Source organism: Polyodon spathula, unplaced genomic scaffold, assembly GCF_017654505.1.
Source record: "Polyodon spathula isolate WHYD16114869_AA unplaced genomic scaffold, ASM1765450v1 scaffolds_3783, whole genome shotgun sequence".
In the NCBI taxonomy this organism is placed as follows: domain Eukaryota; kingdom Metazoa; phylum Chordata; class Actinopteri; order Acipenseriformes; family Polyodontidae; genus Polyodon; species Polyodon spathula.
This window is the reverse complement of record NW_024475242.1, coordinates 1-11,686: the sequence shown is the minus strand read 5'-3', so window position 1 is coordinate 11,686 and position 11,686 is coordinate 1. Positions and strand designations below refer to the sequence as shown.

At 37.4% G+C, this 11,686-nt stretch overlaps 1 protein-coding gene across 1 annotated transcript; it reads right to left on the bottom strand.

Moving 5' to 3' along the window:
* Positions 1-4,863: 4,863 nt before the first annotated feature.
* On the bottom strand, positions 4,864-11,086 carry LOC121312273 (mediator of RNA polymerase II transcription subunit 15-like; the record flags this gene model as incomplete). The annotated part of the gene is made up of 8 exons (XM_041244199.1): positions 4,864-5,158; positions 6,876-6,896; positions 7,065-7,116; positions 7,619-7,706; positions 8,825-8,899; positions 9,453-9,672; positions 10,116-10,167; positions 10,999-11,086. Coding segments are annotated over 8 exons (802 nt in total), but the record flags the coding sequence as incomplete, so codon positions are not given.
* Between the last annotated feature and the right edge of the window lie 600 nt (positions 11,087-11,686).

Here is an 11,686-nt window from a genome sequence, read left to right as displayed (position 1 = left end):
TATAACTTGATTGCAGTGTAAAAAGTGTTTGTGTGTGTTTTTCTTTGTTTTGTTGTTGTTTTGTATGTTTGTATTTACAGAGAAACAAATGGATTTAAACATATTTCGTTTTTTTGTCGTGTATTTTTTTATTGAATAATGAATATACACCTGGCTCCTCGAATGACCAAATGTCTCAATTGTTTCAGTGCGGGTTTTTTTTAACACTGCAAGTGTAGCATCCACACAAACGTACCGCTGCTCGACTCCTATAGTCAGCGTCTCACATACTGTTCGTGTGCATTCCCTTGCCGTGGAAGTAAACTACGCCATGTTGGCGAGTTCTGCGGTCTCGGCTAGGCTGTGGTGTTTTGGTTGGGGCAGGGCAGTGTAACACTTACAAAAAACACAAGAAAAAATTCAGTAAAAAGTAAGAACTAGTGTTTCAATTGTTTTTACCTAATTTTATATCTCGTCTCTTAGAACAAAATTTAAAAAAAGCAAATTTCTTCTTTTAAGTAAACTGTATTCAATAGTATATTGTTATAAAACATGCATACAAACAGTCCCTTAATGGGTGAAGGGGGGAACGGGGAATACGTCTAATATGTTTTATTTTTTTGCGTATGAATCCTCTCATGTTTATGATCCCCCAAAGGTAGAACACGTAATTTAATAGGTGCATACCTACCAACACGTTAAAGAGATCTAGGTTAATAAATATTTCTAGAAAAAATTATATATACTTTAACTGAATACGGGGGATAGTGAAAATAGAACAGTGTTTTAGAAAATGGATGTGGTCATCTTTCCTTTGGAAATGTACTTCTAGATGATGATCATCTTATTAACCCTGCTTGTGTGCTTTATGTTCACCCTTTTAAAAGTTTACTATAGTAAGAGCATTGCTAAGTGTAATAAAGGAAAGTGAAAGCAGGGTAAACCATTGGTAGTACTGTAGAGCATATTAACAAACATGGCCAAATGTGATAAACTACATTAAATGCATAGAACCATGGGAAAAGCATGTGAAAAGTGCAAAATTACTGTGGTAAGCTTTTATAAGGGTACATGTATGTAGAGAAGCACAGCTTATAACAATTGTGATGAAACTTGGTAAGGACATTCTTTAACGCAAGATGTGGAGTATGACTGGAGGGTTATAAAGTATGGAGGGGTCTGCATTACTTACCGTGGGTGTAGTTCTTGGTGATTTACTTACTCTGACAGCCCTGACAAACTTATTTTCTTTTTGGGCTTTAGGGCGCCAATTCATTTATCTTACTACTTGCACCGTCTCCCGACAGGTGGTTGAACGGCAGCCTGGTGTTGGGTTGATGTGAATTGGTGGGCGATGGCAGAGGATCGGGAGCTGAACCAGGTCTGCAAGGCCCAGGGCCACAGCAGCCCCTCCAGTACACCACTCAAGCATACCGCAGCAGCGCGCACTCTCAGAGCTGCTGGACGGACTTGTAGCCCTGAGAAACAGCAGAACCCCCTTTGACGTTATGCTGATGGTGATGGAGAAAACCACTGAAGCAAACCGCATGCTTCTAGCAGCGTCATGTGACTACTTCCGGTAATTCAGATGTGTTTAGACTTGGGTATTTCCTTGCACATGTTCATGGTTTTTTTAATGGGAACCGCTCACCTGAATGTGATGAATCATTGCATGGACATTTGTTTCAACATGAGAACATTGTTTCAAGAAGTTATTTTTTGTATATTGTGATTTTTTTTTTTTTTTTTAGTGCTGGTGGCCTGTCATAATGCTGGCTGAAACCTGTAATGTGTTTTGTTTATCCATGGCAGGGAGGCTATTTATATTACTGAAATGCCTGGTGCAAAGAAGTCCTGCTGCAACACTTTCATTAATAGTGCTCTGTTTCTTTAACAATGAGGAAAAGAAAAAAAAAAAACCACGCGTGCCAACCTTCACCTACATTGTGATTTCAGGAAGAGAATGTATGCAGAAGTACTAAAAAGAAAACTTGGTTATAAAATTACACATTTCAAACCACCCAAGTAAAAGTAAACTTTTCTGAAACAGAGGTGTTTCATTTTCTTTTTCAAATGAACCAATACAAGTTAGTTTTTAAAACTGGTGCTTGAAAGGATAACATGCTGGTGACTTATCCTTTTGATGATCTTTCACCAGATCTTCCAGTATATTTATGAAAGAACTTTCAAAACTAAAGTTCAAAGAAGTCCACGTGTTACGAGTCCTGTAGTGTGTGCAGACATGTAAAGTCGTCTAAAGAAACAGTTCCTGTAATGCATGCAATCCAATGACAAACAGTTCCTGTAATTCATGCAATCCAATGACATTTCACGTTTTCCACATTCAACAGGTTTCTTCCTCACTGCATCACATTATCTCAGTTTGACTCTGATCACGCCGCCTAACTTCCTTCCACATTTTTCCACATATGAATTAGAATCTAAAGTAAGGAATGGCTTTTCAAATAGAATGTAGAATTGTGTTGCTTATCTTTAGTATAGACATTTATTATTTAGTCATTTAGCACACACTTATCGAAAGCAACTTAGAGACTTGGGGTGCAAAAAGAAATGAAGAAACAGCAAAATAGAAGAAAAGCTGGTAACATCTGCGATTGAAATACATTGTTAGCAGGTTGGCACATAAAGGTCCAGTTCCAAACCTTAATGTGGGAATATACAAAAAAAACATGAATTACACAATGTGTTTGGTAGAAACTAAAAGAACAATCAGCTGCACCACTCCAGGCAGCAGGAAAGCCCTGATCTTTCAGGGGCCTGCAGTCCTCCGTTTGAATCTGCAGCAGCTCCACTCCAAGCAGCAGGAAAAGCCCTCGTCTTTGAAGCCTGGTTTAGTTTTCTTCCACCGTCTGAAACAGCAGAGTGAGCTCAGCAGACACAGACTGAGCACCAGCAGCAGCAAGGAGTCGCACTGTACCTCAGCCTCAATTCAACAGCAGGAGTGAAGCAGCCACAGCGGGCACAGATTGACTGTGTAGACCATGTTCGTTTTTTTGAATGTATTATTATTGACACATAAGTAAGTCTGTCTAATTACTATTTTTACATCTACTTATTATCATTATTTTACTTTTAATACATACAGTGAAAAGCAAGCTATTTCAATAACACTCAGAGGGCACTCAGAAGCTCAGTATTATTAATGCAAATAATAATAACTAGGGTTCTTTGAGTTAACCCCTCTTCTAATGCACAACTGCCTGAAGCCACACCTGCTCAAGTGTGAAGGATTTCTTAATCATGTTCAAAATAAAATTATTAATATTAGGGATCAAATCTCTCAGAATAGCCCTAACTTGAATGCATGAAACAGACCAGTCAGTTCTGTCATGGAATTGTTCACTCTCACCATGTTACAAGACCTGAATATTTTAGTGATGCAGAGTAATGTCTTCACTTGTATTTTAGATCCAATCCCCACTAAATTCTTCAAAAGGCATTTTTTTTTGTGATCTGTCCCTTTCTTTTGAAATTATAAATAAATCCTTGTCAAATGGAATAGTTCCTGCTGCTTTTAAAACTGCCCTGGTTAAGCCCATACTCAAAAAACCTAAATTAGATCCTACTATTTTAATCTATTTTAGACACCACTGATCATGCTATTTTAATTAATTGCCTTGAAAACTGGATAGGGCTGTCAGGAACTGTTTTGACTTCTTTAGAGCTTTAAGTTATAACTAAGGATACGATTTTGTCACAGAGGCCACGGAAAATCGGGAATTTGAACAAAAGTCAATGAAATCTTGGAAATGGATGTAAAAATGTATTTGCTTAAGCACTTCCTTTATTTCCTTTAAAAATGCAGTATGCACTGAAAATACAAACCTGCAAGTATCTGTAAATTGTTTGGTTGTGTATGCACGCAGCATTTACATGTAGCTGTGTAGGTCAGTGAATGAGATTTGTATTTTGTAGCTGAGTGAGCATGTAAATGAACAGTATCGTATGTTACTGTAAACTCTCGGCTGTGATCTTTACACACACATACAGTGCTTATTTTTTTTTTAAATAAAAAAAGGTGGGCTTGCTTCTTTAAAAAATATTAATTAACCTACATTTGATTTCTTGAAAAAAAAAAAAATTCCCCATAAAATGTAATGTACACCCAAGTAGTCTATAGAAAATAAATACTCACTTTCTCTAAAATTAAACATTGCTAAACAAAAAGCAGTTGCCGTGGAACGTTTTTCAAACTATTTCGCAAAAAGCCAACATTTGAGGCGGTTTATATCGGTTTGCTCCAAATAGTTTGTGATGCCTTGAAACCTTCTTGGGACACGGTGCCTGTCTGTGATTGAGGACCTTTCAACTTTTTTTGTTGTTGTTTTGTTTGTTTTAATTTTTACAGGGGATGTGCTCTGTAAGCTACTCCGAAACAACCAATTTAAAATGTCTCGTTCTCGTTATTGAAGCATATTTATATGCTGTTTCATTTTGAACACAGGAATAAAAACAATTATTTTACATGCTGATTTTGTATCTATATATGTACATTTACGCCGGACGCGCACAGAGAAATAGGAACACCATTTATTTCAGACCCCGTCTCTTTCACTACTCGGCCGGTGTGAAAGCTGCATCATACAGTATTAATAAAATAAAATAAAAAGTTTTGTGCTCTAAAGTAAGTCAAAAGCAATAATCAGCAGTCAAACAATCTGGATTATTGGTTTTGGTGTACTATTTAAAAGCTCTTGTGTATGTTGATGTAGCTAAACCTACATTATTTGGAGAAAAAAAAAAAAAATCACTGTGCCAAAATCGTATCCTTTGCTATAATGCATCAAAATTGTGGAATAGATTTCCATCTGACATCAGAGAAGCAGAGTCACTTCATGTTTAATAAATATGTGAAATAACTATGCATCACAACTGCTGCTGCAGAATCACTTACAATAGGACCTCGGTTTTACATCTCATCCGAAGGACTGAGCACATGGAGTTTAAGTGACTTACTTAAACTGCATCTGCTGCAGCTTGAGTATGTGTTGCTGCTGGATTTGCTGCTGCTGCGCTTGTAACTGTTGCTGTTGCATGGCAGACTGTTGCTGCGCTTGAAACTGCTGCTGCTGAAACTGCTGCTGTTGCAAGGCTGCCTGCTGCTGCTGAAACTGCTGCTGATGCTGTTGCTGAGCCAACTGTTGCATCTGGAGCTGATCTACAATGGAAAAGGATGAGGCTGAATGTAATGGAATTGTATGTGTTATTGTATCTGTACACAGCTAATATCTACTGTGTAGTAGGTGGTAGTGCCAAAATCAAAGCAGCAAAGCCAAGCCTTGTCTCTGTATCAATGCTAGAAGGGAGCTGAAATCCGTGAGATTAATGCAAGCACCTCAGAAGCATAGCACATAATGGCGTTTACCTCCCTAACGGTTTTCAAGCAAAAGTCATACAATTTGCCTAATATTTTGTGTAGTACATAATAAAAAGAAAGCACCATTGTTTCATTCAGCTAGGATTCTCACAGCAGTTTAAGAGGCTGTAAATAAAGACTGTGCTGGTAATTAATCTTATACAGCACTTTTTACCTGCACTTGCATTAAATTCAAAAAAGGTCATTTCAAAGAGCTAGAATAAGACAAGAAATCAAAGTCAGCACCTGTACAATTGCTAGGCCCCTACCCATTTCACGGCCGTGAAAAACGTGACACAGGCCGTGAAATTCATTCTGCACCGTGAAATCTGGTCTGTTTTGTGTACTTTTACCCTGCACTAAAATCCAATTAAGTTATATGTACTGTTACAGGTTCCTGATGCGATTGTTAGCTTGTTTCAATTTAAAAAAGAAAGCTCATCATGAACTGGACAGGATTTATTGATTGACACTTGACAACAGCCAATAACTGGGCTCTACTCACTGATTGGTAGACACAGGCATCCAGGGCGGGTTTAGTATGACCTACGGATCTCAACTGGTAGTACCGTCAGGCAAGTCAAAAATAGACCTACATTTTAAAATGAGTGTCCAAAATAAATCAAAAAGTGCTACAATCATTACTGCAGCTGATCATGTAAAATAATTTGGAAGCCAAATATATACCAAGTAGTAGTATGAGCAGAAAAATACATTAAAAGCACCGCAGGACAAAAATAAGTACAAATAATATAAATAGAAATAAGTAAAATAAATATGTCTAATTTCAGAGACTTTGCATTTATATTTTTTAGCCTCTGAATATATTGTCCTGCTACAGATCCGTCCCTAGCTCGGTGCTGTCAGTCAATTCCAACAAACTCTGTGGATGCAGACAGAGCCTTGTCTAAATACGGCCAGGTATTCACACCACAGACAGGGAATGAAGAAAAACAGCATTTCAGAATAGTTTTTGAGTTACTGTTGCATACAATGATGTTTAAAACCAGAACAGGTTTTTTTTTTTTTTTTTTTGGTAATAGAAACACAACAATTATAAAACGATCCTCTGGATTTCTATTTTCTTTTAGTGTTTCTGCTTTGTTAGTCACATGGTTTTGTTAACTTCAGGGCTTTAAATGTTTACATTGCCATTTGTAGCTACGTGTTCATACTTTTACACCACCGAGAAATTTAGGATTTAAATAATAGCAGAAACTGTGAAATTTAAGATTTTCAAAATTATATGAAATTTACAAAAAATGTACAGTGAATTTGGTAGGGCCCTAACTATCGCTTAATGGGCTCTATCCACCAAGATGTGCTTTTTTTGTTTTTTTCTAATTGAGAAGTTTATTATCTCTTATAGTATGTTAGCAGTTTCTGGCCACTTACTTTGTTGTGCAGCGTTAGCAACACCTTGCAAGCCATGAGGTGGCATCCCTGATGCCCTGTGTGTCTAATATTACCACACTGTTAGATCTACAAAAATACAATATAAAAAAAAAGGTTTACTTACCACCTTGGCCTTGGGCCTCATCTGAAAATGAACGGTGAAGTGTCACAATTGGAAAATTATTGGTACATTATTGGTAGCATAAGTCATTCTGTAAAAAACAAAAAAGTTCCCATTGCTAAGCAAGCTTCTGTTGAAAATTTTTTGTACAATTAAAAAAAAAGGCCATATTGCATTTTAAACAGTACTTACGAATGTCTCTGAAGTAAATAATTAGTCTTGCCACCAAGGACAGATATTCATCCTGTTTCAAAGTAAAACAAAAAACAAAATATTGCAAACCATTATTGGCAATGGCAACTAATGTATTAGAGGTATGGAAAAAAATACGGAAACACACAGCCTATAGAATAGCTGCCAAGATCAAATATTTAAACTTATTTGACAATACAAAACTAGAAGCAGACAATCTCGCTTAACGCAATACCACTAAACCATGGCAAACTAGAACCTACAATCATTACAAAATGTGCTTTGCTATAACAGCTTTAAAAAGGGACTAAAGTCAAATTACTCTTCAAGTTAAAGCACTACTGTAATTAGACATCTGTGATTAGTGTTCCTTTATTTTACTCAAAGTTAGCAGGCAAGGAGTAGGGATTTGATCCATTCCTGGTTTTACTATAAGTTTAATTAGGCACTCCTGTGTTACGGGTACACTGTGGCTAATCAAGCTGGTATTACAACCTTAAGTGGGTGAAACTGCTATGCAGTGTTTCTTATTTCCATCCCTGCAGAGTACTCACCTTTGATTTAGCTTTCATGAAGATGTGGTTTTCCATGTCACTGCTGGACGTAATGTGGGCGGTCCCTGCTTTACGCAGAGCCTCTTCACTGAAATACAAACAAAAACACGCTTAAATCAACCAAATTATAGCAATTGCTGTCTTTCTTTACGTCCCTTTAATACAGTAGCGGCTTATGAGGCAGTCTCAAATATCCAATCTGTTAGTTATACATTTGCTATCTCAAATCATTTTATACTGCAACTGCTTGAATCATGTTCTTATTCAGTGCAGATTTACTTGTGAAGGACATCCCAGTGTTTTATACTGCGACCAAAAATCCTGCCATGTCCAAGCAGTTTCCACATCTTGCTAATGCTGCCAGGGCAACATTCACTAGTCATTTCTGGATTAACAACTCCCATCAGCCAATCACAATACATATTTTGCCTGCTGCTACTCTGCAGCGTCATTAATCTACACCGAGGGGTAGGAAATTTGTTTATTTTGCGAAAAAGGCTGGACTCCAGAGATTCTAATTAGTGAAATTAAAATTTGCTAAGGTAATGGCTTTATTATCCAGAAACGTATATTTAAAATGGCATGTTGCTATTTCTCATTTTTGTTTGTCACATGTAATTGCTTGCTTAGAATGTATTATGCTAAAGCCACATCTGTTCTTTAACATGTTCCAACTCTTTAGTTATTAGTGAGTCTACTAAAACCGAAAGATACGCTATGAAATGGGGGGACGTCAATGAGCAAATCCAGACTAAAACCAAATTCTGACTGAACTTGCACCTTGCTATAAAATAAAAATCAGAAATGCATTCATGTTCACACACTATTGACCAATTTCACTTTTATTCCGAACCCCGAAATTAAATTTGCAACAGGTTTGCATTTCATAATGGGTACCGCCTTTGTAGTTTGGCCAACGCTTGTACTGGAAGCTGCTCGGATTTGTCACTGCTAGGGAGGACAGGCAGCAGCACTGAACCCAAAGCGGGAAAATAAATAGTGGTATGTCAAACATTTCCGTATTTGACTCACTTTTTATACTGACAAAGACAGTACCGCGGTATCGCAATAAATGATGCTTAAAGATGGACAGTGCGAGCGAGGGATCGCAAGTCATCACCTAAACCGCGCCTTCTTTTCACCTATGAGGCTGCTACCAGCTTTTCAAACATTGCCTATAGTGTACAACAAACCACGGGAACTTACATCTGGTCTACCGCTTTCTGTCGGAAAGCGAGACTCCTCCAGTCGCTGTCCGCTCCAGGATCCATCACTGCGTTGCTGTTTGGTAGGAGAGAGTAAACTGGGAAACTGAATGCGAAACAAGACGCAAAGGATTGCAATGTTAACCTGTTTGTCCGAAGTGACTTGGAAAACAGAACAAAAGGGACAGGATCAACACAGTCAAACTCTGCCTCATCAACGAAAAATGCAGAGTCATTCTTGAGAGATCATTCTGTTCAATGCATCCCGGGTTGTTACATAATACCACATCAAACAACGATCGACAGTGTAATGGTAAATCCCCTGTTTTTTTCACTTTCCAGGTAGCCACATTTATCAGAAATTAAGTATCCAATACTAGTAAAACTGCAGTGGTTAATCTTTTTAAACTGGTATGCTAGTCATTTCAACAACAATATCAAATAAATTATAGAATTCTGTTGCGCAGCTTTAGTACAGACAGTCATTTAGCAGATGCTTTTATCCAAAAAATCTTAGAGACTAGGGGGTGAACTATGCATCACAAATGCTGCTGCAGAGTCACTTACAAAAGGACCTCGGTTTTACATCTCATCCAACGGACTGAGCACAAGGAGGTTAAGTGACTTACTTCAACGGCATCTGCTGCAGCTGTGCTTGAAACTGTTGCTGTTGCATTGCAGACGCTTGCTGCGCTTGAAACTGCTGTTGCAAGGCTGCTTGCTGCTGCTGAAACTGCTGTTGTTGCAAGGCTGCTTGCTGCTGCTGAAACTGCTGCTGTTGCAAGGCTGCTTGCTGCTGCTGAAACTGCTGCTGATACTGTTGTGCTAGCTGCTGCATCTGGAACTGATCTACAATGGAAGAGGATGAGGCTGAATGTAATGGAATTGTATGTGTTACTGTATTTGTTCACAACTAATATCTACTGTATACCAGGTGGTAGTGCCAAAAACAAAGCAGCAAAGCCAAGCCTTGTCTCTGTATCAATGCTAAAAGGGAGGTTAAATCAATGAGATTAATGTAAGCACCTCAGAAGCCTAACATGGTGGTTTTCATGCAAAAGTCATACAATTTGCCTCAGACCTGTGTAAAACATAATAAAGTACCATTGTTTCATTCAGCTAATTTTCTCACAATAGTTTAAGGGGCTGTAAATAAAGACTGTGCTTCTTAATTAATCTTATACAGCACTTTTTACCTGAAAAAAAAGTTTCCATTGCAAAGCAAGCTTCTCGAATTTTTATTGTACAAGTACAAAAAAACTAAGCCATATTGCATTTTAAACAGTACTTACGAATTTCTCTGAAATGAATAATTAGTCTTGCCACCAAGGACAGATATTCCTCCTGTTTCAAAGTAAAACAAAAACACATTAGAAAATATTATTGGCAATGTTTGTTTTTTGTATATGAATATCAAAGAACCGTATTTATGATCTAGTAGATTCAATACAATAATCGACAAAAGACTTTCACACCCAGTTTATGGCACATGGTCTTCTGACTCACACCACAACGGATGCAATTTCTGTGCAATAAAATATTTGCTCATCATTTTCACTGGCAAAGAAGCAATACAAATGATACAGTAAATGTGGCAACTAATGTATTAGAGGAAAGGAAAAAAAAACACATAGGGAAACACAGCCTAAAGAACAGCCACCGAAGAGTTTGGCATCCAAACAGAAACATTTAAACTTTTTTGACAATACAAAACTAGAAGCAGACGATCTCGCTGAATGCAATACCAATAAACCGTGGCAGACTAGAACCTACAATCATTACAAAATGTGTTTTTTTGTACAACAGCTTTAAAAAGGGATGAAAGTCAAATTACTCTTCAACAAGTTAAAGCACTACTGTAATTAGACAAACTGATTTGTGTTTGTTTGTTTTACTCAAAATTAGCAGGCAAGGAGTAGGGATTTGATCCATTCCTGGTTTTGCCATAAGTTTAATCAGACTTCTGTGTTACGGGTACACTGTGGCTAATCAAGCTTGGTATTATACTCAGACTTCTGTGTTTACGGGGGGTTGTACCACTTTTCTACATGAGCACCTAATCACAAAGATGTGGTCATGGATGTAGATTAAGACCGTTACATCGGAAATGTGCGTGAAACACTGCTAATAGCAACAGTTCAGATTTCATTTGTTCCATCCCTGCAGAGTACTCACCTTTGATTTAGCTTTCATAAAGATGTGGTTTTCCATGTCACTGCTGGACGTATTGTGAGCGGTCCCTGCTTTACCCATAGCCTCTTCACTGAAATAAAAAACACATCAAAAAACAAAGTTAAATCAAACTTAAAATTATAGCAATTACAGTGCTTCTCTACGTACGTTTAATACTATAGCGGCTTACGAGGTAGCAAAACAGACTAAAATAATCTATAAAATCAAATAAAACTAAGTTAGTTAGACATTGTGTATCTCTCGAAAATCATTTTATACTGTAACTGCTTTTATTATTATTCAGAGCGGATTTACTTCTGAAAGGTCAATTTTTAAAACTAAATTCTATGCGACTATTCTAATAGATTGGCAACCTGCAGAAGCTCATATGCATTTACAAAAATCTGAAACTATAATTGACTGTTTGCAATCCACCACTTTACTCGAGTCAGTGTAAAATGCGGCCTGTACAGACAGGTGAAACTACTAAAATTAGGTATTTAAAATGTGAAGGGCCGATGTGCTCATAGCTTAGGAATTCAATAAAACAACTATAAAACATACCACGGCTAAAGAATGTAATCTCTTACTGGGTATTTTACCACCTCCAAAAACGTATACATACAATTACTATTGACATAAGAACATAAGAAAGGTTACAAACGAGAGGAGGCCATTCGGCCCATCTGCT